Source organism: Orbicella faveolata, unplaced genomic scaffold, assembly GCF_042242905.1.
Source record: "Orbicella faveolata isolate gen_17 unplaced genomic scaffold, um_ofav_v1 contig_34, whole genome shotgun sequence".
Taxonomy (NCBI): Eukaryota; Metazoa; Cnidaria; class Anthozoa; order Scleractinia; family Merulinidae; genus Orbicella; species Orbicella faveolata.
In genome coordinates, this window is record NW_028301563.1 from 13,980,934 (window position 1) to 14,002,500 (window position 21,567).

The 21,567-nt window shown below is 39.9% G+C and overlaps 2 protein-coding genes across 3 annotated transcripts; both read left to right on the forward strand.

Moving 5' to 3' along the window:
• Positions 1-626: 626 nt before the first annotated feature.
• LOC149104924 (ras-related protein Rab11a-like) lies at positions 627-14,615 on the forward strand. 2 transcript variants are annotated; one of them, XM_089271330.1, is made up of 6 exons: positions 632-1,193; positions 3,208-3,305; positions 10,562-10,698; positions 12,062-12,151; positions 13,400-13,677; positions 14,024-14,615. In XM_089271330.1, exons 3-6 carry the CDS (start codon positions 10,668-10,670, stop codon positions 14,159-14,161), a joined length of 537 nt encoding a protein of 178 aa, XP_089127456.1. In that variant the 5' UTR covers positions 632-1,193; positions 3,208-3,305; positions 10,562-10,667; the 3' UTR covers positions 14,162-14,615. The 2 variants fall into 2 exon arrangements, with proteins under 2 accessions (XP_089127455.1, XP_089127456.1); XM_089271329.1 differs by having other exon boundaries at positions 627-1,193; positions 13,400-14,161.
• On the forward strand, positions 4,746-7,480 carry LOC149104925 (uncharacterized). Its single transcript, XM_089272294.1, has 2 exons — positions 4,746-5,524; positions 7,401-7,480. The coding sequence occupies exons 1-2, from the start codon at positions 4,813-4,815 to the stop codon at positions 7,478-7,480; spliced, it is 792 nt and encodes a 263-aa protein (XP_089128420.1). The 5' UTR covers positions 4,746-4,812.
• Positions 14,616-21,567: the final 6,952 nt, after the last annotated feature.

The following is a 21,567-nucleotide window of genomic DNA, read 5'->3' on the forward strand; positions in this document are numbered from 1 at the left end:
CATTTTTTCTTTAAATTTTCGTGACTACTGTTGCTAGGCAACAGTAGCCATAATGTTATTCAATGTTTTATTCATGTGAAAAATCAATTTCGAGGAAAAATCTGGCACTTCCCAGGAATGTAATAATGTTACAACACCTTATTATCCAATTTTCGCTCTATTATTTGTCAAGTAGTCGCTTACGGGAGGTTAAAAACGAAAGAAAATTGCAGACTTTTTGCTCCAAAAGTGGTCGCGGTCGCTTACGAGAGGTGGTCACTTACAAGAAGTTCCAAATAGAGTGATTTGACAGGGAAACTTTTGGTATTTTGGAAAGCTGGTTGCCGAGGAGAGGTGGTCGCTTATGAGAGGTGGTCACAACCGGAGGTTCCTCTGTATTTATTTAAATCAACAATTTAATGGACACTCAGGATAATTTTGCTGCGTTTTTGGTCAAAACAATTATCATTGTAAATCTGTCTCTAGACCTGGCCATGCTTAGGGAAATCCAAACCTCCCGGGGGGGGGGGGGTACTCCCATATAAAGAGGATGGGGGTGATCTTCTGAAATTTTGATAAGAACCCTTTAGAGGCACCAAGATCCTGTGTTTTTCACCCCTAAGAGGTACTAATTCTAAAACAACATATTATCTCTTGTTATATAATTTTCGAATTAATACACCAAAAGATACGGCAAAAGATCCCGCTGTGGACCTTTTGAGGCTGAACACCTTAAGATTGAGGTACCAAAACCGCTTTTTTAACCCCTAAAAGATACGATAAGGAACCCCGTCCTTTTTATTTGAAAGTTCGTACGCTTTGATACACAGACGAGATGAAACGTAGATTGAAGAAATTATACAAAAATCGAAGAAGTTGAACATTTAGCCAGGGCCATGTAATAACAAACCAACTAATAGCGAGGTGTGATAAAAATACGGTTTTGCTTTCGACTCGCGCCAGTCATTTGAAGGCGTTTTGCGTTTTATGCCTTGTGGTCGCGCGAAAATTGGGGCGAGAGAAAAAAAAACGAGGGAGTGGGTGCTGGTGAGGCGAGTGGGAGATACCGGAAATGCTGTTCATTCACGCACGGCAAATGCTAAGAAGGCGATGTGACATGTCTGTTTGGTCAATGTTTGGTAGTCTAGGACCATTTTTTCCAAAAATCGGCCATAAATGGTGATGGTCAATAGCCTGCAACGTTCTTTCCCGAGGTAAGAAGTGCTTGAAGTCTTTAAAGTATTTATACTTGTTTAACTCAGCTCGTATTTATAACGCACGCTTGTTAATTAGCATAGCAAATTGCATTCCAGAATCTTAATAAAGTTAGATGTCGAGGCTGTTATTTGAAGGCCTTAGAGATCACGAGCTTCATCAAACAAAAGCTATTAAAGTAATAAGCTCGTGTGGCTGAGATCTGCTCGCTGCAGATGAATTTTGTTATTTTCCTTGTGCAGTCAGGATCGCCCCTGGGTGCTGGGTATTTACATAAGCTTAACTTACTCAAGTGTTAGAACTTACTTGTATTGTGTGTTGTTTACTTTAAAAACACATGAAGCTATAACTTAAAAACTTACTTAGGGTTGATCCACACCGAGAACAAAACTTTTGTTTAAGATTAACAAACAAACCTGTCAACACATAACTTGTAGATGGTTTGGGTAGCAAGGACGAAGTAATTTGTCTGGCATGGGGGGAGGGGGGGGGGGGGGATGTTGGGGGTGGAGGAAAATACGTACAGCTCATCAATTTTGTGACTTTCAATGTCTTCTTTATCGGCAATCGAGTGGGAAATGAGCTAGTTATATAATTACAGGTAGCATTTATTTATAAAAACGTTCGTGCAAAAATTTATTCAGTGTAGAGCATTTCTGCGGTGAGATATTGAATACTTGCATCAGAAATTCAAAGAATACACGGTGTAAGCGACTGTAAACGTAGAGGGGAACTCCTATATGAATAGGTCGGGGATGCTTGTCGTCTGGGTACAAATCAAGAATTCTGGTCTCACTTAGGGTGTTGACAACGAAACATCACCATTTTTAGCTGTCAAAGTAACCTTTAGGGTGCACTCAAAGAAATAACAATTAAAAGAAACGCTCTCATTTAATTTCTGTTTTTAGGCTTGATTTCCACTGATCTCTCGAGTATGCGAGTTGGGTCCTACAAGTGCGCGAGGGATCCTTTCTTGAACAGTGGCTTGAAATCGGACCTATTCTGTTTTAAGTGGTATCTTTTAGGGGTCTCATGAAGCACGAGCAACTCCCATATTAGTCTTCTTTAATTTAGGAGTTAAATTCAAATTTTCCAATGAGCATCCATGACCTTTTCATATGGGAGTCCCGCCCACCCCCTGGGGTTTCAATTGTCTAACAGGAAGTGACCCAGTGAAGGAGTAAAGGAGTGAAATAGTGATGGAGTGAAATCGCTTCACCACTACATCTTGGAAAATAATATTTCTCAAGTTCAAAAATAAATATTGTACAAGTTAAAAACTAAGACCTAAGACAACCATAGAATCTCAAGACCTGGGTTTGCTTTAATTTGAACTTAAATGTCAGTCTGGATCACAAGTAACAAAACAGTATTATTTAATAATTCTTGGATTCTTACAAAGCCATCTAGAGATATGAGTGCCAGATGAAATAAAGAATATTAAACTACAAAAATAAATAAGGAAAGCTCAACTAAATTGGAATAAAATTCCATTTCTACATGTGCAAGTTTTGGTGCGAACAGTCACGCTATTTTATGTACATCAACTGCCGTGAATTTTAATGGCTAAAGTTAGGTGCGCAAACGGCTTGCTGAAATTGAATGTGACTTCATAGTGGAGCTATAAGAAATTTGGAGGGGATCTTAGGTCTTAGTTTTTGAGATGTAGAGGGGGTCTTAGGTCTTAGTTTTTGAGATTTGGAGGGGGGTCTTAAGTCTTATTTTTTGAGATTCGGAGGGAGTCTTAGGCCTTAGTTTTTGAGATTCAGAGGGAGTCTTAGGTCTTAGTTTTTAGACATCCCTTTTTGTCCGCATTACTTCCGGGTGTCACTGTACTGCGCTGTACTGAGGATGAATTACCTCTTTTTATTTCATTTGAATTCCAACAACCAGTGAGAGTAATTTATAATTAGTTGACATCTTAATTGTTATTAAAACAAACAGTGCAGTGCATGTGTCAGAGCCAAGGTCTGTCAGCTGCTGTAGGTTAAATTTTAAATGTTGTTCAATTAGGGCAGAAAGAACCACAGGGAAGCCAAGCTGAGGTTATTGAGTCAGATAGGAGGCTGTGTGCATTTGATTGCTTGGGACACCAGACTTGAAATCCGGAGGTGAGGGTTCAAGTTTTGCTCTGACCACTAGCTGAAGTTGTTTCTCTTTAGACCTGAGTTCAGCTCCTTCATGGCAGTTGAACTCTTTCATGGCAGTTGTAAATAGCCAGCTGATAAAATTTATAATCAAAAAGTAATGATTGAAATGACTGTAATTTGATAATCTGGGACTGTGATAATTAGACAGACACTAAAGGATAGAGATATTTATTTAGCTATTTGTTGACTTTTTGTCTTATTTGTCCTTCACCCACCGCCAGATGTATGAGCACCAGTTGTAAGATATTCCTTGATTTTATTTCTTGTAGTTTCTTCTAGACCTTTCCTTAGTTGATTTCCTAGTTACACAGTCATTAACTTATCATTGGTTATGACAGAAGCAAATCACCTTCTGGTTATGATCATAGAACATCTGATCACAAACTTAATGAGTATATTTGATCATGGCTAACCTCAAGCATACGTACACATTCAGATATATTTCCATAACAGAAGCAGAATTGTATCCTTCAACTTACTTACAAATGATTGATTCACACATTGCACTCTCTTGCTGACATATCTGTGAGATTTCCATAATTTGTTTTGCTTCCATGTACAAGAAAAAGAAAAAAAACAAAATCCAGTAATTATAGCATAATAGCTGTCATAGTGAAAAACCACTTAACTTTATGTAAAGTGAATGTTTGGGAATTTTTAAGATATTTTGAGGAAATTAATGGGAAATATGTTTAAAAAATCTTTATTTTAAGTGATTACTGCCGAAACTAAATTTCTCTTTAAAAAAAAAAAAAAACACTTCCTCAGTATAATATCAGTGTTTCAAACATGGTTGTAATAACTGCATACCAGTGAATTGGGTCACTAACCTAACATTGCTTAGTATTGAATATTGCTTTGAAAAACTAGTCTCCCATCCAAGGGGGGAGGAGGGAGGGGGGGAGTAGCAATGTTCTCAGCTGCTGCTAAAAGATATGGCTGTGATAATATGAGTTATGTGTCAAATTCAGATTTCCATACCGAATGGCATACTTACACAGACATGTTGGTGAGTCTTCAGTTTTAATTTTTGGCATCCAACTGTTTCCAAAAAAGTGAGGGAAATATTTCATGGAAGACTGAAATTGATTGTATTAATTAATTTTTCTCCTCTCTCTTGACCCATGCCGTACTAAAAAAGATGGAAATTATTGATGGTAACCAACATGTAGGTTGGGGAGGGGGGGGGGGGGGGGAGAGTGAGGCATGAACTTTCCACTACCCATTACCTTTAATTTCCAAACCTTGCACCTTCCTTAACTGTTATAATTACAATGACCAGAAATATGGGCGCACAGCCCTAAGGTTGATTCGTCGACACGAGCGTTGCTTACGCAAGCTCGCGCGCTATACCAACCATCTCACCTTTCTCACAAGGTGTATTAAGAACCACATTGTTCCAAGAGATCTGCAAGTTCGGCTGCCAGTTCCCACCAGAGGTGCACGCAGAGTCGCTGAACTAGCATCCATGAAATTTCTGAGGGAAAAAATCAGACTGACGCAGAGAGCCAAGGGAGATACGAAGAAAGAAGCCGAATCAACAGCACAGAGCATAACATCTGCTCTTTCTGCGGATGACGCTGCAGAGGTACTCGACAAGGTTAAATCCACTACCCAGCGAGTCTTTAATACCACCAAAGACCGTCAACAGCGGAAGTTTGAGAAACTTTTGCGAGAGAAACAGTCTTCTGTTTCTCCTACAACTTTTGTTGACAAAACAAAGTGGGTTATCAACTTGTCATCCAGGACCCTTAACGAAGCTGAGGTGTCCTTACTGAAGAAAGATCTAAATTTTGCCGTGACTCCTACGAGCGTCCCAGCCACCGAGATCATCACCAAGATTGAGTCAGCAGTCAGGCCACTAGATGCGGAGCAAGCAGACACAGTCAGGAGATCCATCAACACCATCCTTCAACAGGCACAACCACCCACGCCCAACATCACGAAGGAACAGCAGGAGGCTCTAAAAAGCCTAAAAGAGGACAACTCCATCATGATCCTTCCGGCCGATAAAGGTTGCGCCAGCGTGATCCTGGACGCTGACACATACCACGCAAAATTGTCAGCGCTAATTGATTCCGGACCGTACCAGCTGCTCAAAAAAGGTCCGACAGACCGCTTGAGCCGAAAGCTATCTGAGAAGCTGCTAACCCTGGAACGGAGTGGACACATAATAAAAAGTTTGAGAAACTTGTGTACTTTCACCCCGACACAAATAACCACCTTGGATCTATGGTTTGCCGAAGATCCACAAGGCTGACATACCGCTTAGGCCAATTGTGTCGTGTGTCAACACCTTTGCATACGACCTGTCTGCTTTCTTGGCTAACGTATTATCCCCTCTTGCAGGTAACTTGAACTTTACAGTGAAGAACTCAACTGACTTCGCCTCCACCATCGCCAGTGAAGAGATCCAGGACCATGAGATCATGGTGTCTTTCGACGTAGAGTCACTGTTTACCAACGTACCGATCGAGGGCACCGTATAAACCGTGCTACAAAAAATGGAGAACTACGCAGGCCTGGCTGACCGCACGACACTTACACCAGTTCAAATCGCGGACCTCTTGGATTTCGTATTAAGATCTACGTACTTCCAGTACAACGGATCGATTTATGACCAACGAGACGGCGCAGCCATGGGGAGCCCTGTATCCGCGGTTATTGCTAATCTCTACATAGAGATATTTGAAGAACAAGCAATAGAGTCCGCACCTTGCAAGCCTAAGATCTGGAAACGGTATGTAGATGATACTTTCACCATCCTGGATCGGGATAGAGTTGACGTCTTCCTGCAACACCTGAACAGTCAACAACCATCAATCCGTTTCACCATGGAGATTGAGAACAACAGCAAGATCGCCTTTCTCGACACGTCAGTTTACAGAGAACCTGATGGCCACCTTACCACCAATGTCTACAGGAAACCAACACATACTGATCAGTACCTAGCGTATGATTCACACCACCCTCAGTCAGTAAAGCGCGGTATTGTGAAGTGTCTGTACGACGGGGCTAAACGTCTCATGACCAAACCATCAGTAATCGCTGGAGAGAAGAAACATCTGTCATCTGTACTTGTTTCTAACGGATATCCCTCCTCTTTTGTACAGAAGATCACAAAGGCACGAACAACCCCAAGAAGAGAGCCTGTCGCGGAATTTAAATCCACCGCTGTTTTACCTTATGTCCAAGGAGTTTCAGAGTCTCTCCGCCGCTGCTTAGAACAACAAGGCATTCGCACCGTCTTTTAAGTCCAACACGACACTTTGGTCACACTTAGTACGACCAAAGGACACCGTCAACCCGGCTAAACAAGATGGTGTTGTCTACAGGATTCCCTGTGAGTGCGGCAAAGTCTACATCGGGGAAACAGGGAGATCAATGCAGGAGAGGATCAAAGAACACGACAGGGATATACGACTCACTCGTACCCAGACCTCCGCCGTTTCTGAACGCACCCACAAGACCGGCCACTATCCTATCTGGAATGAGGTCAAGTTTATTGATCGAGATCCTCACTGGTACACATGTAGGGTCAAGGAAGCTATTCACATAAGACTTCACCCTAATAACATCAACAGGGATAGTGGAATTGAAATTCCTGAAGCATGGATACCCATGATCAAGAAACACAACAACAGGAGAACGGTACAACAGCGGACCACTGAGGGAACAGCTACTTGCCAGAACAATGGAACAATAGGAGGATCGAAATGCACCAATCACAGCCGACCTTTGTGATATAAATGATACCGTGCAATCAGTCGACCTTATCGCCTGAAGAAGACTAGCAGTAAGCAGTTGAAACGTCGCGATCTACATCTCAAGTGATTACATCGTGAGACAAACGTTAATACACTTTATTATGGTGTTTTTGTATCAAAAAATATCTCAAACGACCTTACAAAATATTTAAACTTGTTTTTTCATGTTCCATTACCCTCAGTTCTGAATAATTATTGTCCCATTGTCTCTTTTCATACCTTCTTTAGAGTTTCCGCTCAATTTTCTGCTTGTTTGTGGCTGTAAGCTCACCCTTACTCTTTACTTCAGATTTATATAATGCAGCCATTAATGGAAGAAGTGGCCGTAATGGGAATTTGGAGATCCAGCATGTGTTTTTGAGGGCGTAAACAATTAAGGTTTGCAGCCTGTTTAGATTTAAAAATGATACATACTTCAGTGTGTGTCATTGACATACAATGCATGTGCTTGAAAGTTTTGTAGGAGAGTTTGAAAGAAGCTAATAAGAGTTACTTGAGGTACAGCTGAGAGTGACCCTAGCTTGTTGAGCGCTCTCTGAACTTCTCCAGCTTATCTGGCCCGGGTTGTTTGATAATGCTATCCACTGGAAAAATCATTATCCAGCAGATAAGTGTCAGCAAAACAAACCGTGCTATCCACTGGATAGGGATTTATTTTGAGGATAATGTTATCCAGCTTTCAAACAACTGGGACAGTTTCAATAAATTAATTGCCAATAGGAATGATGAAAGAGTTTGACATTGTTTGTACCATAAAATGTGCAGTATATTGATACACACTAGTCTTACAGTTACCGAGTTTGATAGGATGGCTTTGCTATATGGCTACAGTGAAACCTGTATTAAGCGGACACCCATGGGACACTCATTAGTGTTCGCTTAATAGAGGGTGTCTGCTCTAAACGGGTTCTAATATAGATTATTGCAATGATCATCATCATCAGTTCTTGAGGTGCCAGTAGGTGCATAAGGCCATCACATTTTCTGCCTAACACTCTGTTTTGTGCCACCACCTTGACTACATTTCAGATCTTCCACCCTGCCTTATTTCTCTCTTTCTTGACAGTCCTCCAAGTGGTCTTTGGTCTCCCTCTTGCACTTCTTCCTTCTGGTGTCCACCCCAATGCTGTAACACAATTGTTCTCACCCTCTCTCCTGAGTATGTCCTAACCAGTTCCACCTTATTCCCTGTATCTCGTAACTTATGTCATTGACCTCAGCCGACTCTACCACTCTCTTGTTTGTCATTCTTTGCTGTCATCTGATCCTCAGTATCCGCCTCAGGCATAGGCATTGGAAACTGTGCAACTTTCGTTCATCAGACTTTGTGATCTTCCATGTTTCACAGCAATATACCAGGATCGATGGAACTAAACTCTTGAATAGGCGTATTTTGGTTGCTCTTCCTATTCCAATGGTTGTCCACACCTTTCCAAATCTTTGAAATGCACTGCGTGCCTTTTGCAGTCTGATCTTAATATCTTTACTTCCCCACCTTCCTTGTCTACAGTGGCTCCTAGGTATGGAAACTTTTCAACATCCTCCACTTCCTCACCATTCACCACGATGCTTTCCCTGTTGCTAGCATGCTCAGTCCTCAGTGTCTTGCACTTTCGTGCATTAAGTTTAAGGCCTACTCTTGCTGCTTCCTCTGTCAGTCTCCCAGTCTTGTCGTGCAATTCATTAAACTTGGATGATAGTAGGGCAATGTTGTCCATGAAATCTAGGTCTTCGAGCACTGATGTGAAATTCCATTGTATCCCTCTTCTCTTGTCTGCTGTTGTCGTCCTCATGATCCAATCCAGGGCCTGTAAGAATGAGAATCCTGACATCATGCATCCCTGCCTTACTCCAGATTTGATCTTGAACCAATCTGATGTCTCGCTTCTGTCAATAACTGAGCACTCAAAGCCCTCATATACGTCTGCAATCACTCTCACCATCTTGCATGGTATCCCATAACTTCTCATGATGCTCCATAGGCTTTCTCTGTGTACCGAGTCAAAGGCTTTCTCAAAGTCCACAAAGTGTATGTGCAAACCTGCCCTCCACTCATTTGCCTGCTCCAAGATGTTTCTTAATATAAAGATCTGTTCAATTGTGCTTCTGTTTGGTCTAAACCCAACCTGCTTTCAAAGCTTCTTGTCTACACCTATCCTGATTTGCTCTAGCATCATCCTGCAGAATATCTTGCTAATGATGGGTAGTAAAGTCACTCTTCTCCAATTGTTACAATCGTGCAAATCACCTTTCTTGAATATTTTGACGATAAGCCCTTTCTTCCACACTTCCGGCCATCTCTCAGTCTCCCAAAGCCTGTTATAACATGTAGTCGATGTTCTTGCAGTGTTCTGCATGACAGCTTTAAGTAGCTCTGGGCTCACTTCATCTATCCCCACTGCTTTCCCTGACTTTGTCTTCTTCAATGCGTTCTTAACCTCCTGTATCTACCATTTTCCTAAATCTATATCCGCAATCTCTCCCAGTTCTTCTCTTTCATCTTCTTCTACTGGATCCATTGGGTCTTCCCTGTTTAATATTTCACTAAAGTGCTCTACCCATCACTGCAGTCTTTCTTGCACTTCTCTCTTAAATACCCCTTGTTTGTCTTTCACACCTGCTTCTTGTCTCTTCCGTTCCCCAGCTATCACCTTGGTTATGATGTATAGATCCTTGTTTCTACCATTCTCAGCAGCCTTTTCTGCTGCTGCAGCTTTCTCCTCCATCCAATTCCTCTTATCCCCCCTAGCACTCTGTTTCACCTCCTTGTCTTTTGCATTATACTCCTAGCTCTCCTTCTCTGCTTTAGTCACTCTGATCTTGCACCTTTCATTCTAAATTTTGCCTCTTTCCATGCAAGCTGGTGTCCACTTAATAGAGGGAGTCCGCTTAATGTAGGGTCTGCTTAACACAGGTTTCACTATAGCTACGTTACACATATAAAAGGAAATGACTGAACTTTGTTCATGACAGCAGGCCAAAATATAAGCAGGGGTAAATTGTCACAGCCTGAAGGTGGTCATAATAATGGGGTTGTTGGAGTTACACTGTTGTCAACAGTTAAACTTAGTGGTAAATATAATTTAGGCAGCCAACCTGCACAGGTGTTTACAGTGGTGAGTTTGAACATGATCATTGAATAAGACAAAAAGTGCATATTCATAAATTTCACAAGTGTTGTGAAATTTATGAATATGCAATTTTTGTTGTACAAGCTTAAAATCAAGCAATCAAAAGATGTAATCAGTTGGTGTCATTCTGTTTTCAAAATGATACAGAAGGGTTTTTTTGTTTTAAAAATGACAGAATGCATAATTTGTATTGATGTTTGCAGCCCATTCATGTGACCTGAATTAAGTGTCTTTTCATTGGATCCATTCCTTTGAAAGTAGTAATGAATTTTACAAGTAGATAAATATAGAATACTCACTGTTTGCATTGTATTTCTAGGTGAAAGTACTTAACAGTTGCAGCTGTACAACAGTTTTACTCTGACGATAAATTCTGGCACTTGCGCTCTCTAATAGGGAAGCCAGCACAAGTCCTTTCAAAAACCATGCATAGGGCATATAGGGTGGCACTATTGGGTGAGTGCTCTCGGTGTTGTAATTATGTTGTTAAGTTTGTAGGATCTTTAATTAGTACACGATGTACCTTTCAAATTAAGTCATTCAGTTTAATCTGAAACGGTTAAGGTTGGATGAGTTAGGGTTCAATTGTACTCTTTGTTGTATCTACTAATTAAGCAAAGGAAGCCAAAAATTGAGCCAGTGGAAAAAACAAAAACGCACAACAAAAGATGTTTTACATTCTTGAAAGTTAGTAGCACGGGTGGTGAGGGGGCTGATGGTAAGTGAGTTGGAGCTGAGTGGTCCATGGTAAGTGGCCAGGGAGTTAAGTGTTGTTCTTAGTCAAGATAGTTTGCCGTCACAACACCTCTTGATACAAGGAGGACTGGATGCAAGGGTGTACATGTATTTGTTGTAGTTTAAACATAATGTATTTTAGGTAAGAATGATTTCAACCCAGGTTATTTTGTTTTCACTTCAGGCTAGATTTTGCAAATAACTTTATTTATTTCTTCATGTTTGGGGGTTTCTTAAAAAAAATAATAACATGCACACCACCCACCTCCCTGACTGTCCCTAACCCTACCCTACCCTTAAGGGGACACCAATAATAAAAAGGATAGGGTTAACGCTGTTCACTGAAAACTTTGAAAAGAACCCCTAAGATCAACCCTAAGCGGTACCGAGATTCCCATCGTTTTTATATGGACGTCCACCCAGTACCCTACCCAGCCAGGATCCCATTTTAACCCCCAAAAACTTTTTTTATTTTGTACTCACATTGATTCAAACACCCAATCTCTGACTTTGTAGTCCACTTTCACCTCCACTTGGCTATGCAAGCAATCATTTCAATTTTTTGGATATTTAATGACCTAATAAGTGATTGCTCTCCAGACTCCCCCAACCCCTTTGATGAAAATTAGACTAGTTTGAAATCATCCTGACCAAAAAAAAAAAAAAAACGAAAAAACATTTAAAACTACAACATATATACTTGTGTACCAGTCTGCCTGGTGAACTGTGGAACTGTTGGGCACTTTGGATAACTGCCTTTGGGGAAGCAGTTACCTTTTGTGGACTAGTGTCCAACTCTAAGGAGAATAATCTTGTTTATGGGAACTGTGATGCAGTGTAAACTACAGTAGCCCGGTACCTGCCCGCTGAACTGTGAAACTGTTGGGCACTTTCAATAACTGCCATAGCTTTTCGCTTTGTTCCTCCATTTTCGTAGCTATAGGAAAAATTCTCTTTCTTTTGCAGTTTTCTACAAATCTTAGTAATTTCCATAATTTTCAGTGGTTTAGTAAAATGTGATAAGATTTCTAACCTCCGTTGTCGTTTAACTTTTGAATTTAGCTTTTAAATTGTTCCTGAACAGGTGATTCTGCTGTTGGAAAAACATGTCTGTTTAATAGATATTTAAAAGGACCAGTTGGTTTCAGTCCAGATACTTTGCCCACTACTAAAGGTGAGATGCATGTTTTCTTCTAAACAGCATTATTTAAATTGAGTAAGTTTAATTATTACATGACCAAGTTTGTCTAGTCAAGGCCAATAACCAAAACCAACCAATCAGATTACTTTATAGCTGTTCCATATTTTCGCTTATGGCTTACTTGTTTACAGGAAATAACTTGGAGTCAAAGCTTATTACTCGTTTTCTTTCAACTTTTTCCCCTTTTTGCCGCATGCCCATGTGACCAGAGTCACGTGGACACGAGGATATATGGAGGGTGTTTGCTGTAATCCTGTGTAAAGATTCTTCCCATTCCAATCCTAATGAAAATTCCTGTGTAAGGATACTTGGGATGCCTAATGTAAGATTGCTGTATAAAGATTTTTCGCATTTGTGATTGTATTCTGTTTTCTCGACACTTTATTAACAGCATGGAAGCATATCATTGCGTCACGCTACTTGGGTTAAACCAAGAAGCAAGTCAAATCACTCTGGACAGATCACACGGAACGGATTCGCGCTGTCTGGTTTTCGATTCTTCTTTATCATTTCAATCCGTGAAATGAAGCAAAAAACAACATATGTAAGCTTTAAGTTGGCTTTAATTACAGACCCACTTAAAGGTCCATCAAACGGAATCTGTTTTGGGAAACCCATTTGATAAAGGGTCGTAAAAGCTGAAATCCCAAAAAACTAAATACAACTCTAACGTGAAAAAACCTAGAGATGGAAATGAGCTGATTCAAAACTATCATATAATGCGCACTTTCTGAAAATAAGCAAACAGGTATAAATTTAAAAAAATAATTAATTGTCAGCAAGGGTCAGATTGGGCCAGGTCGTGTCAGATTGAACTGTATACGTAAAAATACCGAAAGTGAAAATGCGCTCCTGTGTGCTTTAATTTAGCTAGCGTTACACTTGCTGGGGTAACTGCAGAATACCCTGCCACATCGAGCTTTTCACAGAAAACGGTTGACTACGCAGTCTTTTAGTGTAAGTCAGTCAGTCAGTCAGCCAGTCAGTCATTTAAAGAGGGTAGCACTAAAATAGTATAAAAATACTAACAAACCAGTGGCCCTCTAAAAGTGTCAGGCAGGAGTAAACGCTAAGTCAGCTCCCAATCAGGATATGCGAAAAAGTGAAGTTTATGTTGCCTTTCGAGGTTTTTTCTAAACGTTCATAACATTTGTAGTAAAAAAAGAGTTAAATTGACATTGACTTATTTGATCTTTTCCACTTTAATTTAACTGTTTGTAGTTGACTGTGGTACTAAGAAAGTTTATCAAGATCATGGCAGAGTCGTGACATTTTCAATATGGGACACTTCTGGCCATGAAAGTTTTCGCGATTTTGTTAAAGGGTACTGCAGATATACGGACGCTGCTATTATTGTGTATGACATAACACAGCAAGATTCACTTCGAAATGCAAGGGAATGGTTTGACATACTTCGGCGTGACTCCAGGCCGAATATTTTCAAAGCACTTGCAGGAAACAAAGCAGATCTTGTTAACGAGAGGCAGTTGACGTTTGAGGTAATTTGTGTTTGTAGCCATAAGTTTATGTCAGGTATAAAATCTGCAGTTACATTATCAAATCCAATTCAATTGAGGAAATTCGTTATATTAATTTGTACATACATTGCATCACATCGCGCTGATTTTTTTTACTCTAACAAGTTTGTTTGCTAATCGGTATCAAGTTCCACGGCAAGTGTAGACAAAGAGTTCTCATTTTCATCACTCGCCTCTTGGTCTTCCACACAATAAACTTTATGTCTCACTAGACGTTGCTCAGAGTTTTAATTTGCTTGCCTGCAGTTGTCTATGGGGCACCGTTTGTAAATTTATCCTTAATTTTAATTTTCGGTCGTTTTTACAGGTTCGATTACCAGCCGCTGTTCGGGAAAAGAGCCCGCGCTCCTCCCCCGAACTTACGGCTGGACTCGTGGACTTGGCATTGTTAATTTCAACCAATAAGAAATCTGCCTGCCTGAATCGAGCAGGCTGCATAAATTAGCTTTCTCGCAGTAGCAAAGGAGTTGTGCGATATGAAGTGCGATCGCATTAGTGGGATATTTAACCAAATACCGTCAACTGATGAAATCTTGCCTGATCTAAACCGTAGTAACATACGCAACACGCAAAATGGTCAACAGACTTATACGTTAGAATCTATATTTGAATCATGTGGTACCAGAATAAGAGATAACGAACAAAGTAAACAAAGGGAGGGATAAACGCAAACATCGATTTCAAGGAACAAAACACTCAGTCAAATTGATGTGTACCTTAGTCTTCTTGAAGAGAAGCAATACCAGTCTCTGGCGAAGCCAGACAAAATTAAATTTTTAAATGAGCCAAAGCAAACCGAACTAGCAAAACATAAACATGGTGTCAACACCATTTACACCAACATATGTGTGACCTTTGTCATGACAGTTGCTACAGCATAGTCAAACAGCTCTGCTCTACTTTAAAAAAAAACAAAAAAAACTCATCTATAGAACACAGCATGTAAAGCCTTTCCGCAACAATAATGTGAAACAAAATAGGTTGGGGGGCCAAAGTTAAAAGAAGTGGCGAAAACGCCACAAATTTTACGAGCCGTAGGCGTCATGTTGGCTTGCCTATGATTGTCATCAGATGACATTTCCGGCCACCTGAAGCACTGCAAGAATTACATTATGAAGATGCGTCACAGACATGCTTTGCCGCTCACGCGTCCAGCCGTCTCTTCCCGGGGAGGAACGTAGACCTGACTCGAGAAAGCGGCGGAAATCGAGCCTAGTTTTTCTATTGATCTCAGTGTTGGTTTATCTATGATAATTCATTACTTACCGTCCCCTGTCACAAAAAAGTAATGTTTTACTACAATTGGTTATTTGTTAAAACCCAACGTACAACATTTGGTTATTTCATAAAACGATTCATCTATGTGTTGGTTGTGTAATAAAACCATTTTTATATGGGTTTGTTGTTTGATAAAACCAATCTTGCGTTATTTGGTTATTTAGAACCAGTCTTGTGTTGCTTATATCAATTATTAGATAAAACCATTGTGACGTTACTTGGGTCGTTACTCGGATATTTATTTGACGAATTAAACCATTATTTCGTTTCAGTGTTGAAACTTTTATCATTGTATCCCCTGAACCTTTTTTGGGGGGCATCTTACAACTAACAACCCTTTGGCCTGTCCTTTTTACGTTTTGAACGACGTCAACGCTATTATTTCAAGTAACCAAATTCAATTTTATGCAATTGGTTATTTGAAATAACCTTAGTGTCTCGGGGTGGGGGGGGGGGGGGGGTTACTCCCAGAAAAATCGGGTGGGGGTGTGCGGCCCGCTTTCCAAAACCCTTACTCTATTTATGACCAAAATCTGCGATATTCCCTACCCTATTTATGACCTGACCAAAAATTCGAAACCCTATCTATGACCTAACCCTTAAATCAAAACCCTGTTTCAGACCTGCGTTATAATAAGTTTCCTAGTTCAGACCAATGTTAAATTGCCGTAAACATAATTTGTGAAGGGCTTTTGCTTATTTTCTTTTCGATAATGGCAAAAAAGTGTTTTTTTTTAAAACATACCCATATCAAGGCTAGAGTGCAAAAACCATACCCTATTTATGACCAAAATGGCCAAAATCAACTAAAATCGATACCCTATTTATAGCCAAAACAGCTGAAAAACCATACCCTTTGGGGCCGCACGTACCTATATAGCCCATATAAGGGAGTACCCTCCCCCCATCCCCTGGGCTTGGGTCAACTCGATGGGCTCAAATGTCGCCCAGCAGTATTGTAACATAAAGAAGGCGCTTAGTGTTTGCGTAGAGTTTGATCTCCGCGGTTGAGTTTGGCGTACTGATCAGGTCAATAGGCACCCTAAGATACCAGGACGGGACGAGCTAGGACGGTTACCGGAAGTAAATTTAATCAACCGGGCATGCGCACGAGAACTCTCGACGGTCATTAATTTATTTGTAATTTTGCGAGTATTTCTTGCGGTTTTAGGCAAATGAAGTAAATCCTTTGACTGTTTCATCGCAGTGAGTTCATAGATCGGAAAGAAAATGAAATATTTGGAAGCCAAGCAAAGAACGTGTCAGAACGTGCAAAGATTACGTCATTGATAGGGAAATAACCACCGTACTAAAGATAGCCGTAGATAACGCAATTCTTGAATTATGTGACTCGTGTGACTTCTTTGCTAACCCTTAACTCAAGGGAAAAAAACAATTAAATTTAATCGTGACTTTAAAGAAAGAAAGCGGTTTGTAATAGTGTTCGTATCTTCATGCCCATACATATCCCGAAGAAAGTTCCAGATTAAGACTATTACGTCATCGGAGATGTCACAACGGCTACGACTGATGGTGCGATAATAGAGTTTATGTTGATCAAGTGCTGTGATGTCTACAGTAATCAATGAATCATCAAAGATTGTTTTGGAATATGCACTGCGTTGCGACTGTAGTACTAAGAAAACAGTTAAATTTTAAAAGCGCGGTTATAAGATCTAACAGATCTTCTTGTTAACCGCGCGGCCATGGGCCGAGCGCGGTTCTAGGCTTACCCGGGGTTTATTATTAACCGCGCGGCCATGGGCCGAGCGCGGTTCTAGGTTTACCCGTGGTTTATTAACCGCGCGGCCATGGGCCGAGCGCGGTTCTAGGTTTACCCGTGGTTTATTTTTTTTTTTTTTTTTGTCGGTGACCAGACGCAGACCTCCGCTCGGCCAAACTTTGAGTCACGCAACGTGTGATGTTTTTCCGCCAGAAGCTGTTAAAACATAAATACACGGACAATTTTACGGATATTGTTTTCTTTTTTGTGGGTAAAATATATTTTCTTTTTTTTTTCTATCAAAGCGTTGGATTTAAAGGGAATAATAAATACGCTGAAAAAAGGTATTACGTCAGCCATGGAATGCGTTGACGTTGCAGCTTTCACTTTCGCTACGTGACAAATAAGATTGTGTTTACTTTGCAAGTTTATTTCGGCAGAAGCGACGGTCATTAATTTATTTGTAATTTTGCGAGTATTTCTTGCGGTTTTAGGCAAATGAAGTAAATCCTTTGGCTGTTTCATCGCAGCGAGTTCATAGATCGGAAGGAAAATTAAATATTTGCAAGCCAAGCAAAGAACTTGTCAGAACGTGCAAAGATTACGTCATTGATAGGGAAATAACCACCGTACTAAAGATAGCCGTAGATAACGCAATTCTTGAATTATGTGACTTGTGTGACTTCTTTGCTAACCCTTAACTCAAGGGAAAAAAACAATTAAATTTAATCGTGACTTTAAAGAAAGAAAGCGGTTTGTAATAGTGTTCGTATCTTCATGCCCGTACATATCTCGAAGAAAGTTCCAGATTAAGACTATTACGTCATCGGAGATGTCACAACGGCTACGACTGATGGTGCGATAATAGAGTTTATGTTGATCAAGTGCTGTGATGTCTACAGTAATCAATGAATCATCAGAGATTGCTTTGGAATATGCACTGCGTTGCGACTGTAGTACTAAGAAAACAGTTAAATTTTAAAAGCGCGGTTATAAGATCTAACAGATCTTCTTGTTTATTTTTTTTTTGTCGGTGACCAGACGCAGACCTCCGCTCGGCCAAATTCCGAGTCACGCAACGTGTGATGTCTTTTCCGCCAGAAGCTGTTAAAACATTAATACACGGATAATTTTACGGATATTGTTTCCTTTGTTGTGGGTAAAATATATTTTCTTTTGGTTTTATCGAAGCGTTGGATTCAAAGGGATTAATAAATACGCTAAAAAAAGGTATTACGTCAGCCATGGAATGCGTTAACGTTGCAGCTTTCACTTTCGCTACGTGACAAATAAGATCGTGTTTACTTTGCAAGTTTATTTCGCCAGAAGCGACGGTCATTAATTTATTTGCAAGTTTGCGAGTATTTCTTTTGGTTTTAGGCAAATGAAGTAAATTCTTTGGCTCTTTCATCGCAGCGAGTTCATAGATCGGAAGGAAAATGAAATATTTGCAAGCCAAGCAAAGAACATGTCAGGACATGCAATGATTACGTCATTGGTAGGGAAATAACCACCGTACTAAAGATAGCCGTCGATAACGCAATTCTTGACTTATGTGACTCGTGTGACTTCTTTGCTAGCCCTTTACTCAAGGAAAATATTAAATTTAAACTTGACTTTTAAGAAAGAAAGCTGTTGTTAATAGTGTTCGTATCTTCATGCCCATACATATTCCAAAGAAAGTTCCAGATTAACACTATTACGTCATCGAAGATTTCGCAACGGCTACGACTGATGGTGCAATAGTACAGTGTGTGTTGATCAAGTGATGTGATGTCTACAGTAATCAATGAATCATCAAGGATTACTTTCGAATGTACACTGCGTTGCAACTGTAGTACTAAGAAAATAGTTAAATTTTAAAAGCGCGGTTTTAAGATCTAACAGATCTTCTTGTTATTTTTTTTTTTGTCGGTGACCAGACGCAGACCTCCGCTCGGCCAAATTTTGAGTCACGCAACGTGTGATGTTTTTGCGCCAGAAGCTGTTAAAACATAAATACACGGACAATTTTACGGATATTGTTTTCTTTTTTGTGGGTAAAATATATTTTCTTTTCGCTTTATCAAAGCGTTGGATTTAAAGGGAATAATAAATACGCTGAAAAAAGGTATTACGTCAGCCATGGAATGCGCTGACGTTGCAGCTTTCACTTTCGCTACGTGACAAATAAGATCGTGTTTACTTTGCAAGTTTATTTCGGCCGAAGCGACGGTCATTAATTTATTTGTAATTTTGCGAGTATTTCTTGCGGTTTTAGGCAAATGAAGTAAATCCTTTGACTGTTTCATCGCAGCGAGTTCATAGATCGGAAAGAAAATGAAATATTTGGAAGCCAAGCAAAGAACTTGTCAGAACGTGCAAAGATTACGTCATTGATAGGGAAATAACCACCGTACTAAAGATAGCCGTAGATAACGCAATTCTTGAATTATGTGACTCGTGTGACTTCTTTGCTAACCCTTAACTCAAGGGAAAAAAACAATTAAATTTAATCGTGACTTTAAAGAAAGAAAGCGGTTTGTAATAGTGTTCGTATCTTCATGCCCATACATATCCCGAAGAAAGTTCCAGATTAAGACTATTACGTCATCGGAGATGTCACAACGGCTACGACTGATGGTGCGATAATAGAGTTTATGTTGATCAAGTGCTGTGATGTCTACAGTAATCAATGAATCATCAAAGATTGCTTTGGAATATGCACTGCGTTGCGAATGTAATACTAAGAAAACAGTTAAATTTTAAAAGCGCGGTTATAAGATCTAACAGATCTTCTTGTTAACCGCGCGGCCATGGGCCGAGCGCGGTTCTAGGTTTACCCGGGGTTTATTATTTTTTTTTTTTTGTCGGTGACCAGACGCAGACCTCCGCTCGGCCAAATTTTGAGTCACGCAACGTGTGATGTTTTTGCGCCAGAAGCTGTTAAAACATAAATACACGGACAATTTTACGGATATTGTTTTCTTTTTTGTGGGTAAAATATATTTTCTTTTCGTTTTATCAAAGCGTTGGATTTAAGGGGTATAATAAATACGCTAAAAAAAGGTATTACGTCAGCCATGGAATGCGTTGACGTTGCAGCTTTCACTTTCGCTACGTGACAAATAAGATTGTGTTTACTTTGCAAGTTTATTTCGCCAGAAGCGACGTTTATTAATTTATTTGTAATTTTGCGAGTATTTCTTGTGGTTTTAGGCAAATGAAGTAAATTCTTTGGCTGTTTCATCGCAGCAAGTTCATAGATCGGAAGGAAAATTAAATATTTGCAAGCCAAGCAACGAACTTGTCAGAACGTGCAAGGATTACGTCATTGGTAGGGAAATAACCACCGTACTAAAGATAGCCGTCGATAACGCAATTCTTGAATTATGTGACTTGTGTGACTTCTTTGCTAGCCCTTTACTCAAGGGAAAAAACTATTTAATTTAATCGTGATTTTTAAGAAAGAAAGCTGTTGTTAATAGTGTTCGTATCTTCATGCCCATACGTATCCCGAAGAAAGTTCCAGATTAAGACTATTACGTCATCGGAGAGTTCACACCGGTTACGACTGATGGTGCAATAATACAGTTTGTGTTGATCAAGTAATGTGGTGTCTACAGTAATCAATGAATCATCAAGGATTGCTTTGAATGTACACTGCGTTGCGACTGTAGTGCTAAGAAAACAGTTAAATTTTAAAAGCGCGGTTATAAGATCTAACAGATCTTCTTGTTATTAACCGCGCGGCCATGGGCCGAGCGCGGTTCTAGGTTTACCCGTGGTTTATTTATTAACCGCGCGGCCATGGGCCGAGCGCGGTTCTAGGTTTACCCGGGGTTTATTATTTTTTTTTTTGTCGGTGACCAGACGCAGACCTCCGCTCGGCCAAATTTTGAGTCACGCAACGTGTGATGTCTTTTCCGCCAGAAGCTGTTAAAACATAAATACACGGACAATTTTACGGATATTGTTTTCTTTTTGGTGGATAAAATATATTTTCTTTTCGTTTTATCAAAGCGTTGGATTTAAAGGGTATAATAAATACGCTAAAGAAAGGTATTACGTCAGCCATGGAATGCGTTGACGTTGCAGCTTTCACTTTCGCTACGTGACAAATAAGATTGTGTTTACTTTGCAAGTTTATTTCGCCAGAAGCGACGTTTATTAATTTATTTGTAATTTTGCGAGTATTTCTTGTGGTTTTAGGCAAATGAAGTAAATTCTTTGGCTCTTTCATCGCAGCGAGTTCATAGATCGGAAAGAAAATTAAATATTTGCAAGCCAAGCAACGAACTTGTCAGAACGTGCAAGGATTACGTCATTGGTAGGGAAATAACCACCGTACTAAAGATAGCCGTCGATAACGCAATTCTTGAATTATGTGACTTGTGTGACTTCTTTGCTAGCCCTTTACTCAAGGGAAAAAACTATTTAATTTAATCGTGATTTTTAAGAAAGAAAGCTGTTGTTAATAGTGTTCGTATCTTCATGCCCATACGTATCCCGAAGAAAGTTCCAGATTAAGACTATTACGTCATCGGAGATGTCACAACGGCTACGACTGATGGTGCAATAATACAGTTTGTGTTGATCAAGTAATGTGGTGTCTACAGTAATCAATGAATCATCAAGGATTGCTTTGGAATATGCACTGCGTTGCGACTGTAGTGCTAAGAAAACAGTTAAATTTTAAAAGCGCGGTTATAAGATCTAACAGATCTTCTTGTTTTTTTTTTTTTGTCGGTGACCAGACGCAGACCTCCGCTCGGCCAAACTTTGAGTCACGGAACGTGTGATGTTTTTCCGCCAGAAGCTGTTAAAACATAAATACACGGACAATTTTACGGATATTGTTTTCTTTTTTG